Raw genomic sequence first — 20,272 nt, 5'->3', positions numbered from 1 at the left:
TTATATATACATTTTGGGGGGGGGGGGAATAAGGGGGGTAGGATCGGGACAGCTTTTAAAAGTTTAGCTTGCTTGCCCTCCCAAGTCTGTCCCAAGGGATAAGGGGTTTCTTTCACCTGGAAGAGGGCCTGGCACCAGGAACTGATCAGTGTTTGAAAGAGCTCATCTTTACAGGGAGGACTGGCTGAAGCTGACCAGGAGGCCCTGAGAATCCATGGTCCCCAATCCAACACCCCTCACACTAGCACCCAAATTTCCTCCCATCAAGCCACACTTGGAGCTGGGGAGAGCCAATAGGACCCACCACTCCTAAGGAAAGGCACCAGATGAAGCTACCTGCCCACTTTATTAGCCAGCAGCCACCTGCAGGCTCCCTAGGGCCCGCCCATCAGAACAAACGGGTTACCTGCTCCCCTGCCCTCGGAACCCTGGGGTGGGTGGGGAAGAGGAGATACCAGGAACAGGGAGATGGCCTCACAGAGGCCTCATAAATACAAAGGGGTCCACTGGCCAGGGATACAAGGGCTGGGCAGCAAGGGCTCAGGAGGGTGGCCTGTCCAGGGCGGCCCATGTCATCTTGTCTCCTGTGTCTGTGGGGACCCTTGTTCGACATCCAGGCGGCATAAGGGGCTGTTGTACACCATCTGCAGGTTCACCTTGTGGCCTACCAGCTCACGGATATTGTTGATGTTGTATTTGATCATCGTTGGGCTTGAGGGAAAGAGGGGACATGTTTTAACACTAGGCCAGGTCCTGTTCTCTGATCAGAACTTCTCTGAGGGCTCCCACTTTCCTCAGAATGGAAGCCCAAGTCTTCCCATAGCCCATAAGGCCCTGCACAATCTGCCCTATCAGCCACTTCTCTACCCCTCACTTTCTCCCTCTAGACACAGCAGGCACCTCATGGCCTTTGCACTGGCAATTCCCTCTGCCTGGAACGCCCTCTCCAGATATCCTCCCAGGTCATCCACCACCAGTCTGCGAGATGCCACCTCCTCTGTGAGCCCTTCCCTGACCACCTCCTCTCCTCAGCCCTTCCTGCAGGCACACTCAAGGCATTATTTATTAAATATGAGTCATTCTTCTCACTTCACTAGGATCTTAACTTCACAGAAGCAGGGGTGTGTGCACAGAACAGAGCACACCGCAGGTGCTCACTAAAGTTGGTCAATGAACAAATGGATGGTGCTGAAGATCTACAGGACTCCACGCCTGGAAAGTCCCCTAAACAAAGCAGCCAAACGCGTGCTAGGTGGTTTAGGCACTCACCGCTCCAAGGAGAGGCCCCAGGCAATGACTGACACCTTCTCGGGGAGCCCCATGGGCAGCAGCATTTCGGGCCGGAAGACCCCAGAGTTCCCGACTTCCACCCATTTCTTCAAGCCTGTGAGAGCAGGAGAAGGATGAGCAACTCATGTGGGTGATGTTGGGCCTGGCAGTGAGCTTGGGAGGCAGGATGTGGGCTTGGCAGTGAGGGGACCGGGGCTAAGAGGGGGAAGCCTCAGACCTCCCTCCCTGCCACAGCACCAGGTCCCACTCTGACCTTGGTGGTAGCTGAAGACCTCCATGCTGGGTTCGGTGTAGGGGTTGTAGGCTGGCTTAAAGCGCAACTGGGTGATACCTGGGTGGAAAGCAAGGCTGGTGACCCAGACATCCTCCTGCGGCCCCACCTCCACCCCCCACCACCTGCCCTGGTCTGCCTGCTCACCTAGCTTGGTGAAAAACTCCCGAAGGACACCCATGAGGTGGCCCAAGGTGAGGCCATGGTCAGCCACAACACCCTCGATCTGGTGGAACTCGGCCAGGTGAGTGGCATCCAGCGTTTCATTCCGGAACACACGGTCGATGGAGAAGTACTTGGCTGGTGTGAAGGGTTTCTGGAGATGACAGGCAGGCCAAGTCATGTGTCAGAAGGCCAGAATGACAGTCCCCTCTCTGTCCCCACGCTGCCCAGGCCCAGCTGCACCTTCTGGGCCAGGCGGTAGAGGGCACGGGCACTGGCTGCCGTGGTGTGTGTACGCAGCAGGTTTTTCCGGGCCTCCTCCAGCTTCCAATTGTACTTGTACCTTCAGGAGGAAATCCGAAGTCCATACTGATGCCCTCGGGCTCCCAACTCCCTTTCCCCAACACCCCAAAGTCCTGGTCCTGCCTCACCCTTGTGAGCCGTAGCCACCGTGGGAGTGGATCCGCTTGACTCGATGGACGTAGTCCATAGGGAGCTGCAGGGCCTCGGCTGGATCTGGGAAGGACAGAGCATCGTCTGGTCAGTCAAAAAGCATTTCTCAAACGGCCACAGCACAGAGGACACAGTGACAGTTGTAGCTTCCGCCCTCACCCGTCACTGCAGCCAGAGAGCATCTGAGAACACCTAAGCCAAGTCACATCCATCTCTGCCCAGAAACTTCCAGTTCCCATTCCAATGGGAGAAAAAGTCAAAGTCCTCTCTGTGGTTCCCAATCAACTCCCTGTTCTCATCCACCCACTCCTAATTCATCACTTCCTTTAGTCACAGAGCCTCCCAGCTGATCTGTAAGCACACCTGGCTCATTTGAACCTCAGGGCCTTTGTATTGGCTATTCCCTCTGCCTGGAATGTCCTTTCTCCAGATAGAGTTCCCTCCCTCACCTCGTTGGTCTTTGCTTAAACAAAGACATCCTATATAATAAAACTCTAATATGCAAATCAACCAAATGGCAGAACTAGCAGCTGCTATGATGTGCACTGACCACCAATATGTTGGGGGGGGGGGGGCGCGGCAGCTCCTGCGTTGAGCATCTGCCCCTAATAGGGAGGCTACCAGTGGGGGTAGGGAAGCAGGGCCAGCCAGCAGGGGCACCAGGCCACCAGCCAAGGCAGGTGCCAATAGGGTGGTGGGGGGGGGGGGGGGGAGGGTACGGGAAGCTGATTGCCCCACAGACCAACCCTGATTGCTGGCCAGGCCTGGGGACCCTGCCCTATATATTGGGAAGTCTCTTAGATTAAAAAATTAAAACCTGGCAAGGCTACTCTAACACTGAAAAAACAGGATGATGCAGTAAAGCATGCATGGACATTTGTGGTCAGCCCTGATTTTATACTTATAACTGTGCGACAAAGCCAATTACTTAACTTCTCTCTGCTTCAGTTTTTCCATGCACAAGATGGGAAAAATGGTACTACTGCCTCAGAAAGATCATGTTATATACTACTTTTTATAATCAGGGCAAAAAAAATGCAGCTGCCCATACAACAGCAAGATGCTTCACCTGTATGAAAAGTATGGTCACTGGTGCATGCAGCATCCTGACTGCCAGTTTAGGCCAGTTAGACATCCCCAAGGACACAGGCCAGGCTGAGGGACATCCCCCTACCCCCAAACAAAATTCATGCACTGGGCCTCTAGTACATATATGTATTTATTTATATTGAATTCTCACCTGAGGAAATATTTCTATTGATTTTTAAAGAGGGGCGGGTGGGATAGACAGACACACTGGTGGCCTCCCACTTGCGCCTGACCCCGACCATGACCAGGGATCAAATTTGCAACCCTTTGGTGCACTGGTCAACACTCTAATCACTGAGAAACATGGACCATAGGTGTGTGTGTGTATCTTTTTAAACATATATATATATATATATTTTATTGATTTCTTACAGAGAGGAAGGGAGAGGGATAGTCAGAAACATCGATGAGAGAGAAACATTGATCAGCTGCCTCCTGCACACCCCTTACTGGGGATGTGCCCGCAACCAAGGTACATGCCCTTGACTGGAATTGAACCCGGGACCTTTCAGTCCGCAGGCTGAAGCTTTATCCACTAAGCCAAACCGGTTTTGGCAAGAGCTATATATTTTTTAAAAATTTATTTCAACTCTAGCTGGTTTGGCTCAGTGGACAGAGCATTGGCCTGTGGACTGAAGGGTCCTGGTCCTAGGCTCAATTCTGGTCAAGAGCTCATATCTCAGTTCCAGGTTCATCCCAGGTCCAGGGCCTGGTCAGGGGGTGTGCAGGAATCAAACAATCAATGTGCTTCTCTCACATCAATGTTTCCTCTGTCTTTCCCTCTCTCTAAAACCAATGGAAAAATATCCTCAGGTGAGGATTAAAAAATTTTGATTTGGGGAAAGGAAGGGTGGAGGGAGGAACATCAATTTGTTTCTACTTATTTATGCATTCACTGGTTGCTTTATGGATGTGTCTTGACCAGGGATTGAACCTGTAACCTTGGTGTAATGGGACATCACTCTAAACAACTGAGCCACTGGGCTAGGGCAGCAAAGACTTTTTAAAAATTGAAAGCCCCTTCCCCATACCATTTCCTCCCTTTGCATTAACTACCATCTTGCATTACTGAACTTATAGCTTATTCAGGACTAATATATGTCTCCCCCATCAGGATGCAGATTACCAGGCCAAGGACTTCTGTTCCAATTATGGCTGTGACCCAGGTGTTTATAAGAGGCCTTGGCACAGAGGAGCTCAGTAACCATTTGTTTCGGGAATGTGTAAATTCTTAACCTCCTCCTGATGGGGAAGACAACAACCACTGTGGAAGTCATTCAATTTCATATTACTAAGAATCGTTAAGGAAAGAAATGAATGGGAACAAGGTTGAAGATTAAGGTGAAGGACTTTTAGAACACAGGGGGGAAAAGGCACGTCAGGATGGACTCTGAGGTGATGATACATGAGATCCAGCATAAAGATCCAGGAGAAAGCAGTTCTCAGCAGAAGGCACAGCAAGGCAAATGCCCAGAGGTGGTCAAGAGGGCCAGCGGGAGGAGGCCACAGAAGTTGACATGACCGGCTCGCACAAGCCTTGCTGGCCATGCTGAGGACGGAATTTATTCTGTAAAATGGTACACCACCCCAAAGGCTCTACCCAGGCCCACGCCTCTGATGGCACACTGGGGCCCATTCACCTTTCAGGAAGAAGGTGTCATGCTGGTCTCGTGCTGGGTGCTGCTGGGGCTGGAAGAGTGCATCGAAGTTCCAGAAGGAGCTCTCGATGAAGTTGTCGGTAGGCATCTCGGTGAACCTGGCGGGAGATGTGGCCTGACTACCTGCCCTGAGGCGGCTGGCCCGGCCCCACCTCTGGCTCCTTGCTCACCCCATCTCCAGGAAGATCTGCCGGAACTGGGTGCGGACTTTCAGCAAGGGGTGTAGGTGGCCACTGTCTGGGAGGACGCCACGGGCTGAGAAATTGTAGGACTTGAAGGGCCGGTCCCGCCAGGAGCCACTGTGGGTGGGGATGCAGGGTACATGGGCCTGATGGAGACTGCCCACCCCTACACCCCACTGACCCTTGACCCTGGGGCTGCCCCTACTTGGAGATCATCTCTGGGGTCAGCTCTGCTTCCTGCTTAGAGATGCTGGTGCTGAAGGCACTGCCTTTGCTCACCCAGTAGGTCTTCAGGGTCCTATGGCCAGAGGAGGGAAGGGGATATGAATCACTGTCAAGTTCTAAAAAGCTTCTGTTGATCTCCCATATGATGCTGACCCCAACACCACCCACCAAGTCACTCTGCTTTATTTTCTTCCTGATATTTACTGTCACCTAAAAATCCTTTTATTTGCCCCCCACCTATGTCCTTAGTTCATTCACTTATTCACTAACCAAACACTTAACACACGGTGTGCCAGAGCCCATTCAAGGCACTAAGAGTTCAGGTTACTAAAGTTATCCTATGCCAGCTCTGTTCCACTGAAGTCACCTCACAATCTTGTGAAAAGGGGCCATTTTTACAGATGAAAAAGCTTGAGTCCTAGAAAGATCAGGTGACTTGGCGAAGGTCAAAGAAAGTGGCAGAGCCAGGACCTGCATTGGGCAGTCCACCTCCATTCAGTGTCTAATCAAAAGGGATGCAGGCCTGGGAGAGCAGAGGACCCGGCTGTCCAGGTCCCAGCCGTCAGTTAATTTCAGGCAGGGTTCAGACTGTGAGAGAAATAAACAGGGAAAAAGAGACAGACTAGGCGAGTGGCTTTTGTGGGAATCGCAGGGAGAAAAGGTGGCCCTTCTAAGGTGACACATGAACAGAAGTTGGATGCTGGAACGTGCCTTGAAGATCAGCAGGAAGGACATTCTTGGCAGCGGGCACAGCATGTGCCATAGCCCTAGGCGGCATGAACCCGGCCTGTCTGCTTCACGACCACAGTGTGAAGAGGGGCTGGGAGGGACTTACAGGACCTCGGCCCAGTGAGTCCAGAACAGCTCTCCTTTCCCTTCTCCCACTCCAGGCCACACAGGTGACATGGGTCTGAGACTGAAGGTAGCAGCCACTCACACTTCGGTCAGCAGTTTCCTCTTCTTGAGTTCACTCCTTTCTTTCTCGCCCAGCTTCTCAGCCTGTCCGCTCCGGACAAGCTGGAGCCGCCGCTGCACCTCATCCTCCACGCTGTCCACCTGCCACGATGAGGGGACAACGGTTATGAAGGGCTGTGAGGACCAGAGGCCCACCTGCCTGCCCACAAGGACTCACCGCGCGGAACACCCGGGGCCCATCAGCAGCACTCTTGTCCACCCGGATCCACTTGTTGGACATGGCCTTGCTGAAGCCCACTTTGCCGCTGGGCAGTCGCTGAGGGAGCAAGGCTACAGTGAGGGGGGCACAAGGGCCACCTTCACCCCCTCACCTCCCTAAGCCCTACCACCCACTCCCCGGACCCTACCATGAGCTCACTCTGGGGCAGGCCCTCTGGAGGGACACTGTGAAACACCCGGGCCTCATGGCTGCCCTCCCGGTCAATCTCCTGGCCCTCTGAAGTAAGCTCCCAGTGCTTGGTGGAGCGTAGCTCGGCCTCGATGATCTGCAGGAGAAAGGAGGCACAGGTAGGGACAAGGCTCAGAGCTGGGCACCTGTTGCCACAGCCCTGAAGCCAAGATCAAAGCACAGCCCCTAAAGCTGGCTTCACAGCCCAGTTGCACCACTTCCCAGCCAAGTGATTTAACCCTTGCTGAGCCTCAGTCTCCCTTCTATGACACAGGGACACAAGAAATACTGTTCATACCTCCCACGGTGAGGTAAAGTACTAAGGGTGTTACCTGGCTGGCAGAAGACAAATTGTCACTTTTGAAGCTGGAAAGAAAAATGTATTTTTTAACTTGGGGAAGATTTTAAAGAACTCAGGTGAACTGATTTGCCTTCACATTTGCATCTCAATGCCTAACGTGTCACAGAAAGAGCCCGGAGGTCAACATCACACACAGGAACTTGAAGCTCTGTTGTGGTAAGGCTGGGTGGGGCCCACAGGTCCTCCTAGTTCCCCCTTTATTCTAATTCCCAGCTCTGACCTTGGGAAAGGTGCTCAGCCTCCCTGACAAGTTTTCTTATCCTTGAGAGCAAGGTGTGGTGGGATCTATGTCAGAGGATTGTCAATTTCACCAGTCAAGATACTATCACCCCACACACCATACATAGCTTCAATCCCTTCTCGGAACTGACAACCTTGGGCTCTGCAGCCTGACCACTGTGGACTGTGGACAAAAGGGGCCACATGCTAACCTGACAAGCTCAGGGGAGGCCTGCATGGCAATCTTGCAAACCCAGAGACCTAAAATAACCACAAAAGATGGTCTGAAAATTAAATGAAAATTAAATATTTAACTATAAACAGGTTATGGTGGGTAGTCATATCCTAGGCAGTATTTTCTTTTCTTTTTTTAAATATATTTTGTTGATTTTTTACAGAGAGGAGGGAGAGGGAGAGTTAGAAACGTGGATGAGAGAGAAACATCGACCAGCTGCCTCTTGCACACCCTCCATTGGGGATGTGCCCGCAACCAATGTACATGCCCTTGACCAGAATCAAACCTGGGACCCTTCAGTCCACAGAGCCAGACGGGTTTCGGCCAGGCCCTAGGCAGTATTTTCCCTGACAAAGATCAACTTAGATCTTTACTAAGATAACATATCTGTGAAAAGTCTGGGTAACTTGTAGCTTCCCTTTTTTCCCCCCTGACCCCCTCAGGGCACAACGAATGGCACAGAACATGCCCTCATTGTTACTAAGTTAATCCCCAACTGTTAATTATGTTAAACTATCCCATATCCGTCTATGTAATTAAAAGAAGCCTATGTCTATCATTTCACTTATTATTCTATAATCTATGCCCAATGGAGTTCATGTAACCCACCAACATCCCTTTCCTTTGATTACAATGTATAAGTACAGATATAACCCGCCATTCTCTGGACCATTATCTCAATTCGTTGAGGTCCTGCTTCCTGACATTATTTCAGTTTGGCTCAAATAAACTCACAAAAATTCACTACAGGTTTCAATGGTGGGTTTTTTTGTTTGTTTGTTTTTTTAATGTTAACACCACCTACTTTCAAATACAGATTTGCCTGTCTCTTCTAGTGACACTGAGTTATTGCTCAGTACTTAGGAGTAGTCACGTCTGCAAAATGGGGATAATAACACTACCCTCATCCTATGATCATGGCAAGGACTGAATGGTAAATAAGTTGAGACCAGAGTGGGGCACAGGAGGTAAGCTTGATGAATGAACAGCCCAGACCTCTCATCTATGTCCTCCCCTCCTGGATCCAGCCTCCTGGGTGGCCCGTGGGCCTCCCCTGGTGACTCCATTACCCTTCACTTATCCAAATCAGAAGACTGGGCTTCCTTTGTGCTCCCCTTGCCTCTCCCTAACCACCTCTTCTTCCAGCTGCCTCCCTACAGCCAGACACCAGGCCCTCTAGTCTGGGGATGTGCCAGCCTCTGCCCTCATCCCCTCATCTTAGATCTTGCCCCTGTCATTTGTTCCCAAGAGTGATGAGGGCCACACCCTGTGGACTAGCTCCAGCTCCTGTTATGGCTCTCCAGTACCCTGTGAGAGACCTACATGACCTTGCAAATTCTGGCTCTGTTGTCTCTCTTCCTCCCTCCCCTCAATTGATCCTCAAGTGCCATGGTTTTCCTCCTCAAGGCAGAGACCCAACTCTGCGGTCACTTCCTCTGGGATGCTCTCCCTGACTCCCAAGGCTGGGCCGGCTGTTGTCTCTGGGTTCCCTGTGATTCCTCCAGCACTCTAATCCGAGAGTACCTCCCCCATGAGATCGCAGTCTCCGTGATCCCGTCTTCCTTCTCCACCATAGTAATCCCCCCACCCCCCCCCCCCCCCACCTTCCAGTCCCAAGGCTGCTTATCTCCTCAAAGGACGTTTTCTGCAAGAGGCACGTCGGTGCGTCTGAGCCCTTATTCGTTCCTGACTCCCCGCCTGCGCACCCGGAGTTGGACACTTAGGTCTGAGGGCATTTGGCCTGGAGGTACCAGGGTCCTCCTGGTACGGGGTCTCCAGGGGCCAAAGTGTGGAGGCCCGGCTCACCTCGCCCAGCGCCTGCAGGCTCTTCACGGCGCCCACCACGGCTTGGTGCTCCACGCCCAGCTCGGCCGCCAGCTCCGCGCTGTCCAGGCCGCCATCGCCCGCCTCCAGCCGCCGCAGCAGCGCTTCTGCCACCGGACCATCCGCCATGATTATTCCCTGCGCGCACAGCGTGTCCCGGCTCCCGGGCTGGAAACACCGGAAGCGGAACCACCGGAACCGGAACCGGCGCTGGAGCGTGTGCCGCCATCTTGAGGGTGGCTGGTCGTCCTCTAGGGCTCATGGAGTTGCCATCTTGAGTGTGTCAATTGAACCTCAAAGAGTGGACTCAGTCTTTCCTCCCCCCCTCTCAATCTTTACCTCCGCTCGAACTGGACTTGTGGTGCCTGCTTGACTGGAGAGGTCAAACTTATTGACCTAAACGGCAGAGTCACAGCGTTGTTTAAGTTTTATCCAGCCCCACCTGCAGCAGGCTGCATGACCTTGGACTTCCTCCTTCTCTCGGCCTTGGAGCCCTTAATCCTTCTGGGATTCTCTTTCCCTGTAGAAGAACTGTGGGTGGTGGGCTCCAGAGCTGATCATTCTGCTGATATCAACTACTCTAACATTTTCAAAGAGAGGCTGAGTAAGGACCATCCCCATTTAAAGAGGGGAGAGGGACCCACCTAATAATATAGTCCAAGTTACAGTTATAGCAGCTACCTGGACATCCACCTGTGTGCCCAGCCCAGCGTTAAGTGCTTCAGGTGTGTTATTTCATTTTCCCCAAAACTTTTTTTAATGTAGATATTGGTACAATCCCCATTTTGCCGATGTGAAAACCGAGTCTCAGAGGGTACTATGATTTGTGCATGGTTTATAAGGAGCTGGTAGGGATGGAATCAGAAATTGTAATCACCCAAATCCCATCCAACTCCCTACTCTATGTTCTGAGGAGATCAATGCCAGGGCAATAATGCGTGGTCTAAATAAGTGCTGGCCTATAGATATGTAATGTAAAGCACAAATGTAATTTATTATTATATATATATATTTAAATATATTTTATTGATTTTCTTACAGAGAGGAAGGGAGAGGGATAGAGAGCTAGAAACATCAATGAGAGAGAAACATCGACCAGCTGCCTCCTGCACACTCCCTATTGGGGATGTGCCCGCAACCAATGTACGTGCCCTTGACTGAAATAGAACCTGGGACCTTTCAGTCCACAGATCAACACTCTATCCACTGAGCCAAACCGGTTTCGGCTATTATTATATTTTTAAATATATTTTATTAATTCTTCACAGAGAGGGAGGGAGAGGAATAGAGAACTAGAAACATTGATGAGAGAGAAACATCAGCCAGCTGCCTCCTGCACACCGCTACCAGGGATGTGCCCGCAACCAATGCGCATTCCCTTGACTAATGGAACCTGGGACCTTTCAGCCAGCCGGTTTCGGCCACAAATGTAATTTAGAATGTTCTAGCCGTGCTGAAACTGGTTTGGTCTGTGGACTGAAAGGTCCCAGGTTTGATTCTGGTCAAGGGCATGTTTCTCTCTCATCAACGTTTCTAGCTCTCTCCCTTCTCTGTAAAAAATAAATAAATAAAATATACTTTTAAAATGTTCTAGCTAAGACCAGTTTGGCTCAGTGGATAGAGCGTTGGCCTGCGGATTGAAAGGTCCCAGGTTTGATTCTGGTCAAGGGCATGTACCTTGGTTGCAGGCACATCCCCAGTAGTGAGTGTGCAGGAGGCAGCTGATCTATGTTTCTAACTCTCTATCTGCCTTCCTCTCTGTAAAAGATCAATAAAATATATATTTTTAAAAGTGGGTGAAATTAATGTGAAGAACTAACCAAATCTGATATGTCCATTTGTTACTTAAATATTTTATAATATTTCTTTATTTTATTTATTTGTTAATCCTCACCTGAGGGTATTTTTCCATTTAATTTTAGATAGTGGAAAAGAGAGTGAAAGACAGTGAGAAAAGAAAGAAAGATGTGAGAGAAACACATTGATTGGTTACCTCCTACAGGAGCCCCAACCAGGGCCCAGGCCAGGGAGGAGCCTGCAACTGAGGTCCATGCCCTTGACCAGAATCAAACCTGGGACCCTTCAGTCTGCAGGCTGACCCTATCCATTGAGTCGAACCAGCTAGGGCCGTAATCGGCAAACTGCAACTCGAGAGTTCTTTGGCCCTTTAAGTGTGGCTCTTCCACAAAAACCACAGCCTGGGGGAGTCTATTTTGAAGAAGTGGCATCAGAAGAAGTTTAAGTTTAAAAAATTTGGCTCTTGCTGAAACCACTTTGGCTCAGTGGATAGAGCACTGGCCAGCAGACTGAAAGGTCCCAGGTTCGATTCCGGTCAAGGGCATGTACCTTGGAAGTGGGCATATCCCCAGTAGGGGATATGCAAGAGGCAGCTGATCGATGATTCTCTCTCATTTTTGTTTCTAACTCTCTGTCTCTCTCTCTTCCTCTTGTAAAAAATCAATAAAATATATTTAAAAAATAAAAAAATTTGGCTCTTAAAAGAAATTTTAATCGTTGTACTGTTGATATTTGGCTCTGTTGACTAATGAGTTTGCTGACCACTGACTAGGGCAACACTTTATAACATTTCTAATGAAATGTTTTATATTCTTTTTTCCAAACTAAGCCTTGAAAATGTTTTAAAAATATATATATTTTATTGACCTTTTACAGAGAGGAATGAAAATAGAGAGTTAGAAACATCGATGAGAGAGAAGCATCGATCAGCTGCCTCCTGCACACTCACTACTGGGGATGTGCCTGCAACCAAGGTACATGCCCTTGACCGGAATAGAACCCAGGACCCTTCAGTTTGCAGGCCAATGCTCTATTCACTGAGCCAAACCAATCTGGGCACCCATTTTGTTTTTAACGTTGCTACTAGAACATTTTAAATTACATTTGTGGCCAAAACCGGTTTGACTCAGTGGATAGAGCATCGGCCTGGGGACTGAAAGGCCCCAGGTTCGATTAGTCAAGGGCATGTATCGATACATTGGTTGTGGGACCTTTCCGTCCACAGGCTGACATTCTATCCACTGAGCCAAACCGGTTTTGGCAAGACTTGAAAATGTGATGTATATTTTACATTTACATTTCAGTTCAGACTAGCCACATTTCAAATGGTCAACAGTCTCATAAGGTCAGTGAAGACTACTAGAAACAAGTACATTGTAATCCCAGGTCTGCCATTTATGCCACTCAGTCAAATGTCTTAATCTTTCTGTTTCAGTTTCCTCATCTGGATGGAGATAATATGAACCCAGCCTGTTGAGAGAGTTGTGAAATAGTGCCTACACATGTATGCAGTATTTGTTAATACTAAATTGAGTATGGATTGTGTGACAGGCACTATTCTAAACTGTATGCCTTTACTCCCTTAACCATCACAATTGTTATTTGAACCTAGAAAATGGGGTTACTAATACTCCCCCAATCATGACCCTCTAGTGAAGTCCTGATTAAAAAAAAAAAAAAAAATCAACCGAAACCGGTTTGGCTCAATGGATAGAGCGTAGGCCTGCAGACTGAAAGGTCCTGGGTTCGATTCTGGTCAAGGGCATGTACCTTGGTTGCAGGCACATCCCCAGTAGGGGGTGTGCAAGAGGCAGCTGATTGATGATTCTCTCTCATCGATGTTTCTAACTCTCTATCCCTCTCTCTTCCCCTCTGTAAAAAATCAATAAAATATATATTTTTTTAAAAAATCAGAATACATTCCTCAAAGTCCCTTCAAAGCACTTTTCCCATTACAAAAAAAAACAAAAAATCCTCAAGAGTCCTTCCTTCTACCACAGATCAAGAGGGTTTTTTTTTTTTTTTTTTGTTTTTGTTTTAAAGTCTGCTCTGTGCCAGGGGCTGCAGTGGACACCGGGGAATGGTGAATAAGTTGGCACAGAATCTACCCTCAGACAGGAAACACCAAACCTCTGGCACTTAGTGGAAGGGAGGGAAGACAGGAGGGTCAGTGGCAGGCCTGGAGTGATCACCCCAGACGTGGGACTCCTTCTAAGGGGGCCAGGTTGGACCATACAGCCTGGGGAGCGGGGGGACAGGGCAGAATCCCAACTTTTCCAAAACCCCTCATTCCTCCCTTTTCTGAATTCCCACCACTAGTGGGAAAGCTCCCCAGCCCTGCCCTGTTGCCAGGATTCCCCAGCTTCCCCCATTCCTCAGTTCACTCCCAAGTTCCCAGATCCAGGGCCTTTTTGCTCAGAGTTTGGAAAACCCCGGGCCCTCCTCCTTCCTGAAGACTAGAGGCAGGCAGCTGCTGTTCCACACGGTCAGTCATCTGCATCAGAAGACTCTGGACTCAGGAGTCCTGCCTCTCTCCCCGAGATCTTATCTTCCTTACCATCTGTCTACTTTCTTCCTCTCCAACGGAACCCCCTGCTCTCCCATCTTTGGCCGTTTAATTGCAAAAGCCAGGCCGTTTGTGGAAAACCACAAAGCAGCGACCCTTTTCATTTACTGGGGATGAAGAGGGCATGGGGGTTGGGGGGGGGAGGAGGCGGGGTAGTAAAGGAGAGGCAGGCTGCAGTTAGGGTAACCACCTTACCGGGCCCTAGCAATCACAGCCTACAGTCACATCTTGGAGCCTTCTGGGCTTCCTTCCCTGTCCCAGGATATCCTAAAGGCTTTGAAAGCATTTCTCCTGGGCAGCCGCTGCCCAGGGTCGCTCTTCCTGGCCTCTCAGGAGCTCCTGTGACTTTGGAGAGGCTAAGCGGCTTGCCCCAGGTCACGCGGCAGCAGTCATCCAGGAAGCCAGGCGCTAGGGACCGCACAGAGGGGAGAGCTAGAATTCTCTCTGCAGGACTGTGGCGCCGGGGTCAAGTGTGAAGACCCAGAGCCCAAGCCCTTGGTGCCCTCTGCTTCATCCGGGGGTGGAGCAATTAGGGGCGGTGGGAGAGGGACCGAGGCAGAGAGAAACGGCGCCTCGTATGGGGTGTTCTCGAAATGCAAGGATAGGAAACCTTGCTCACACCTCCCTGCAGAGGGGATGGGAGGAGGGAAGGCTGGAGCGGGGTCCTAATCCTGCGGGATGACACCGGCGCTCTCGCGCCGGTTCTTTAAACGCCCGGATCCAGAGCTGAGCGCGCGAGCGAGGGCGGGGTTGGACCAAAGTCTGGTCACATGACCCGGCCGGAGGGGCTGGAGGCCCCTACCCCACCGGTGGGTGTCCCCCACAACGCGTGGTCGACCCTCATTGGCCAGTGGTGCGGCCAATAGAAATCGGCCATCTGGGAACCCAGCGTTCCGAGGCACAGCCTAACGTGCTGAACTGAGGGAAGCCCAATGGGAAGTCAGAACAGCGGCTGCGAGCCAATGAGAAGGCGCGAGGGGCGGGCTAAGAGGTAGGGCCATGTTGGTTTGAAGGGCGGTCGTGTATAAAAACGCACGGCCAGCGGCAGCGCCTGTCCCTGCTGCAGAGCTGCTTTCCGAGAGGTGACTTAAAGGGCCCGCTTTGCGCCGCCGCCCCCTCGGCCCGCCATGCTGCTACCTGTGCCGCTGCTGCTCGGCCTCCTCGGCCTGGTCGCTGCCGAACCCGCCGTCTACTTCAAGGAGCAGTTTTTGGACGGAGGTAACGCCTGGCCCCGCCTCGAGGCCGCTCCGACGACGCGACCGGCCCCCCAGCCCGGATCTGCGTTGTCGCCTGTAGTGACCGCTCCGAGGGCCCACACGGCGGCCTCGGGGGCCAGGGCCGCAGGCGACACTTCTTTTCCGCGTCCCTGGGGAGCGTGGAGGGCGCAACGGCCTCCCGCGGCGGGAGTTAGCGTTCGCCCGAAGATACCTTAGGCTGCAGGAGGTGTCAGACTGGAGGTTGGGGTCGGGCACTCCGGGGATTTCCTCCCTCGTCTGCAGCAGCAGCTTGTAGATCTGTTCGGGCGGCCGCGGAGAGGGCTGGGGGGCGGGGAGGAATCGGCACAGGCACACTGACCTGCCCCTCTGATGCTGTAGACGGGTGGACCGACCGCTGGACCGAATCCAAACACAAGTCGGATTTTGGCAAATTCGTCCTCAGTGCCGGCAAGTTCTATGGCGACCTGGAAAAGGATAAAGGTAAGAGCCTGGAGCTGGGAGCCGAGATGTGGGAGGACCTCCCGGAGGAAGCCCTGGTCGCTGACGGCCAGGGCATCCCCAGGAGCAGGGCAGGCAGAGGAAGGGGAATGGCTGTCTGAGTCTTTGATTCTTAGGGTCCCTGGGGATTGGGGCCAGCCGTGACCTCACTACTGTCCTCTGCTAGGGCTGCAGACGAGCCAGGATGCCCGCTTTTACGCCTTGTCTGCCAGATTTGAGCCTTTCAGCAACAAGGACCAGACGCTGGTGGTGCAGTTTACTGTGAAACACGAGCAGAACATCGACTGCGGGGGCGGCTATGTGAAGCTATTTCCAGATACTTTGGACCAGACGGACATGCATGGAGACTCGGAATACAACATCATGTTCGGTGAGGGGCCCCGCCCTATTGCTGACCTCTGAGTAGAGGGAGACAAACCCATCCATGGCTTCCTTGTAGCGGTGAAAAGTAGTCCTGAGAGCCTAGGAAATACATTGGCAGGCTTTTTTTTTTTTTTTTTTTTTTTTTTTGAAGAGGAAACTGAGGGGTTAGTCACAGCAGCAAATTGTTGCATTGCTATTGTTGATCTAAGGCTGTTAATTTGTGAGATCTTATGTAGATGTTTTCCAGTTTTACAAGTGAGAATACTGAGTTCTAGAGAGTGATTTTTTGTTTTTGTTTTTAAAAAAATATATTTTATTAATTTTTTTTTACAGAGAGGAAGGGAGAGGTATAGTTAGAAACATCGCTCAGCTGCTTCCTGCACATCCCCCTCTGGGGATGTGCCAGTAACCAAGGTACACGCCCTTGACTGGAATCGAACCTGGGACCCTTCTGCCCTGAGGCTGACTGCTCTAACCACTGAGCCAAACCGGTTAGGGTGCTTTTTTTTTCTTTTTCTTTTTTCCTTCAGTACTCCATTCATTGTCTTTTAGAGATAGTCAAGGTCTGAATATTTTGAGTCTTAATAAATCTGAGTTTAAGAGTCAAGCTTTCCTTCTGTAAAGAGGGGTGGGAGGCCTGGCAATGGTGAGCCACCTCCAATCCTTAACTGGACCTGCTTCTCACCTAGGCCCTGACATCTGTGGCCCTGGGACCAAGAAGGTTCATGTTATCTTCAACTACAAGGGCAAGAACGTGCTCATCAACAAGGACATCCGTTGCAAGGTGTGCCTAGGGGTGGTATCAAATGGCTGCCTGGGGTAGGCTCATAGGCCAGTCCAGTGGGCAGGGCCACTCATTTCCTGCCTTCTTCAGGACGATGAATTCACACATCTATATACGCTGATTGTACGGCCCGATAACACCTACGAGGTAAAAATTGACAATAGCCAGGTGGAGTCTGGCTCTCTGGAGGATGATTGGGACTTCCTGCCACCCAAGAAGATAAAGGATCCCGATGCTTCAAAGCCTGAAGACTGGGATGAGCGGGCCAAGATTGATGACCCTACAGACTCCAAACCTGAGGTTGGTGCCTGGGCAGGGGCTTCCCACCATAGAGGGGTGGTGGAGAGCTGGGATGGCTTTGACCTCCTCGTGTACTCTTAGGACTGGGACAAGCCCGAGCACATCCCTGACCCTGATGCTAAGAAGCCTGAGGACTGGGATGAAGAGATGGATGGAGAGTGGGAACCACCAGTGATTCAGAACCCGGAATACAAGGTAGTCCTGGGGCTCCTAGCATAGCAGAGCGGGTACATAGTGGGGAGCACACTGACTTTCACTCACCTTCGATTCCTTCTCCTTCCGCAGGGCGAGTGGAAGCCCCGGCAGATTGACAACCCAGATTACAAGGGCACTTGGATTCATCCAGAGATCGACAACCCCGAGTATTCTCCTGATAGCAGTATCTATGCTTATGAAAACTTCGCTGTTCTGGGCCTGGACCTTTGGCAGGTGCGATGCGGAGGGAACAGGAGGATCCCTAGGGGACCGCAAGTGCTCAGAATCACCCAGGAGGAAAGGGACGAGGGTGGGACTCATCCCTAGGCAGGTATGAGCCTAAAGTGGTGCTTTTTCTGAAGAATTTCCTGGTCATATCACAGGACCTCCCCTCTCCCTCCCTCCCACACACGAACCTCTTTGAGGTTCTGTATACTTTGTGCTGGGCACTTCTTCAAGAAACTTTGTCTAAACCAACTCATTAACTGCCCCAATGACCTAAAAAGTGGTTACAGACAGTCCCATTAAAAAATTAGCTTCAGAGGGACCACATTTTTTCTTTTTGTTCAGTGATGTACTCCTGTGCCTAGAAGCTGAGACATGGTAGGTACTAGAAAAATATATGCAGAAGTGAGTGAGACCCCATTATATAGATGAAGATGCTAAAATTCGGAGAATTCACCAGTCCAAGGTCATATAGGTTTTGAAGCCAGTCAGCTTGTTTTTTTTAATCACAATGTTAGGCTGTGAGAATGTGCAGTGGTTATTGAACCTGAGACCAGGGCCACGGAGTATCCCCACTCTGACCATCCTTCCATCCATCATCCTCCCCAGGTCAAGTCTGGTACCATCTTTGACAACTTCCTCATCACCAATGATGAAGCGTATGCCGAAGAGTTTGGCAAGGAGACGTGGGGAGTCACAAAGGTGGGACAAGTGTCCATTCCTGGGTTGAGGGGTAGGTGGGGCAGGCAGGTGGGGGGCCAGACCTTGAGTTTGTTGTCTGCCTACAGGCAGCAGAAAAGCAAATGAAAGACAAGCAAGATGAGGAGCAGAGACTGAAGGAGGAAGAGGAGGACAAGAAGCGCAAGGAAGAGGAGGAGGCAGACAAAGACGACGATGAGGACAAAGATGAAGATGATGAGGATGAGGATGATAAGGATGAAGATGAGGAGGAAGATGCTGCTGGCCAGGCCAAGGATGAGCTGTAGGGGCCACACCATCGCTTCCAGGGCTGGACTGAGGCCTGAGCGCTCCCGTCACAGAGCTGGCCGCGCCAAATAATGTCTCTATGAGACTGGAGAACTTTCCTTTTTTCCAGGCGGGTTCCAATTTGGGGTAGATTTTGGTATTGTTCCCGCCTTCCCCCTTTTTTTTATTGGTGTTTTGTCTCTGATTCTCTGTCGGCCCCCATCTTTTTTGACATCTTTGCCTTCTTCTGTCCCCTTTCCCCATTTAGATCCCTTAGTTCCCCTTCCAACCTTGGGGCATGTGGGGTGTGGAGCCCAGAGGGGGGCAGGAGAAGAGGATGGATCCCTCAACCCCCCAGCACTGAGGAAGATTTGGGCTCCTGGGCTTGAGCTCTGATAACCCCACCAGCTCCCTTTCTTCCCTGCCTCCATTACTGGGCCACTTGGTGGGGCAGTCGGTTCTAGCTCGGCTCACACTGAGAAATGTAAGAACTGCAAACAAAGTTTCTATTAAATTAAGTTTTGTGTCTTCCTCCTGTGTCTCCTTCTGGGAGAAGACGGACATCAGGGAACTGAAGGGTGGCCTTTTCTTAGTGGGCGACTTCAATAAGGTTAGCTTTTCAGCCACCAAAACCGCAGAATGTCCCATAAAGCTACAAGGGTCTTCGTTTATCCACACAAAGTAGTTGGAAAGGAGCACGGGGAGAAGGGGGACTAAGTGCCATTACAGATACTGCAGGTATTATTAACTCACAACTCACTGAGTCCTTGCACCAAACTGGTGAGTTTTTATTCTAGTATCAGTTCAGTTTGATGAGACCGGTACAGAATCTAAGAGGTGGGGAAGGGATTTAAACCCACACCTTACACACTACCTTATACCATCTCTATTAACAATTTTATGTACTTTTTACTGTCATGGAGCAAGACTACATAGAGCAATTGGATAGTGATAAAAGTTATTCCTGTTACAATCACAGTTCGGAGGAGGTACTCAATGGGCAAGCTGGAGTTTAAACTTCTTGGAGAGATGGCTTCAAGGGAGAGTGCAGAGGTTGAGTTGATGCAGAGATGGTGACAGGAGGGTCTGGGCTCCTGAGGCTGGCCTAGGCCTGCTGTAATGGGGTTCACAAGGCTGCCACTGAAGTCCTGGCCTGCTTTGTGGAAGCTTCTAGGCTCAGGTTGCATAGTAAAGGGAGAAGCTGCAGGACCTGGTTACAGTTGGGCAGTGAGTAAGGTTGGGTGAAGGCCTGGTTCCAGGCTTGGATGGGAACCGTGAGAAGAGCAGGTTCAAAGGGAAGTAATAAACTGGGAGATAAATCCAGCCTTGCGTCCGTCCAGTCCCCCAAAACACCCAACCCTTCATCTTTGTTCTGTGGGGTAGCCTCCAGGTTTCCTTCCTGTGTCCCGGGGCTGAGCCCCAGTCCTGTGGGAAGCCTCCAGGTTTGGCAAGTTTATGGAGAGACTTCTGTATTCAATGTACAGGGCCTTGAAAGTTAACATCTTCCTTAAATCCTTCTGGGGTCAGACTAGGGGTAGTGGGGTGGGCAAAGTAGTTGGGAAAGGAGCAGAGGGTGGGGGAGACCCACAAATTTTAAAGTAAGGGGCATTACAAAAAATTCAGCTCAGGAATGAATGAATGAGGCCACAAAATGGCTCTGCTTCCACAGCAAAATGATTTTCTTTTTTTAAATTTCACTTGTTTAATTGGTGACCTTTCCTGTCTTAAGTTATATTTTCAGAGCCTGACAGGGTTCCTGTCAGGGTGGGCAAACCAGAATAAAACTAAATTGGAAAGTGCAAAAATGATGATTATCAATAGGGAAATACAAGTATAACAAGTTCATGAACATTTTTGTTCAATGTCAAACTCAAGGGTGAAAGTAGGGACGCTGGAGCCATTTTGTGGTTGCATGACGTCACTGCTAACGGCCATGGCGTCACTCGCACGAAGCCACGTGACAGGCATGCTCGCTTAACCGGGAACATCCATCTCTCGGCAGCGTAGAATTAGTGTGCGCATGCCTGGC

General features: G+C 50.7%; 2 protein-coding genes across 3 annotated transcripts; one reads left to right on the top strand and one right to left on the bottom strand.

Moving 5' to 3' along the window:
- Window positions 1–327: 327 nt before the first annotated feature.
- FARSA (phenylalanyl-tRNA synthetase subunit alpha) lies at window positions 328–9,509 on the bottom strand. 2 transcript variants are annotated; one of them, XM_036422849.2, is made up of 13 exons: window positions 9,315–9,508; window positions 6,653–6,790; window positions 6,463–6,561; window positions 6,268–6,386; window positions 5,311–5,403; window positions 5,094–5,222; window positions 4,906–5,021; window positions 2,155–2,239; window positions 1,967–2,066; window positions 1,709–1,877; window positions 1,544–1,621; window positions 1,270–1,384; window positions 328–711 (listed from the first exon to the last, which is right to left on the bottom strand). In XM_036422849.2, the coding sequence occupies exons 1-13, from the start codon at window positions 9,459–9,461 to the stop codon at window positions 573–575; spliced, it is 1,527 nt and encodes a 508-aa protein (XP_036278742.1). In that variant the 5' UTR covers window positions 9,462–9,508; the 3' UTR covers window positions 328–572. The 2 variants fall into 2 exon arrangements, with proteins under 2 accessions (XP_036278742.1, XP_036278745.1); XM_036422852.2 differs by lacking the exon at window positions 1,270–1,384 and having other exon boundaries at window positions 566–711; window positions 9,315–9,509.
- A 5,222-nt stretch (window positions 9,510–14,731) lies between these two features.
- Window positions 14,732–18,774, top strand: CALR (calreticulin). Its single transcript, XM_036422856.2, has 9 exons — window positions 14,732–14,913; window positions 15,291–15,392; window positions 15,577–15,780; window positions 16,463–16,557; window positions 16,648–16,857; window positions 16,939–17,052; window positions 17,143–17,286; window positions 17,887–17,979; window positions 18,066–18,774. The coding sequence occupies exons 1-9, from the start codon at window positions 14,823–14,825 to the stop codon at window positions 18,261–18,263; spliced, it is 1,251 nt and encodes a 416-aa protein (XP_036278749.1). The 5' UTR covers window positions 14,732–14,822; the 3' UTR covers window positions 18,264–18,774.
- The last annotated feature ends 1,498 nt before the right edge of the window (window positions 18,775–20,272 follow it).

Source organism: Pipistrellus kuhlii, unplaced genomic scaffold (genome assembly GCF_014108245.1).
Source record: "Pipistrellus kuhlii isolate mPipKuh1 unplaced genomic scaffold, mPipKuh1.p scaffold_m20_p_73, whole genome shotgun sequence".
NCBI classification, from domain to species: domain Eukaryota; kingdom Metazoa; phylum Chordata; class Mammalia; order Chiroptera; family Vespertilionidae; genus Pipistrellus; species Pipistrellus kuhlii.
Note: the sequence above shows the minus strand (reverse complement) of the source record. Positions and strands in the feature narration are given on the sequence as shown.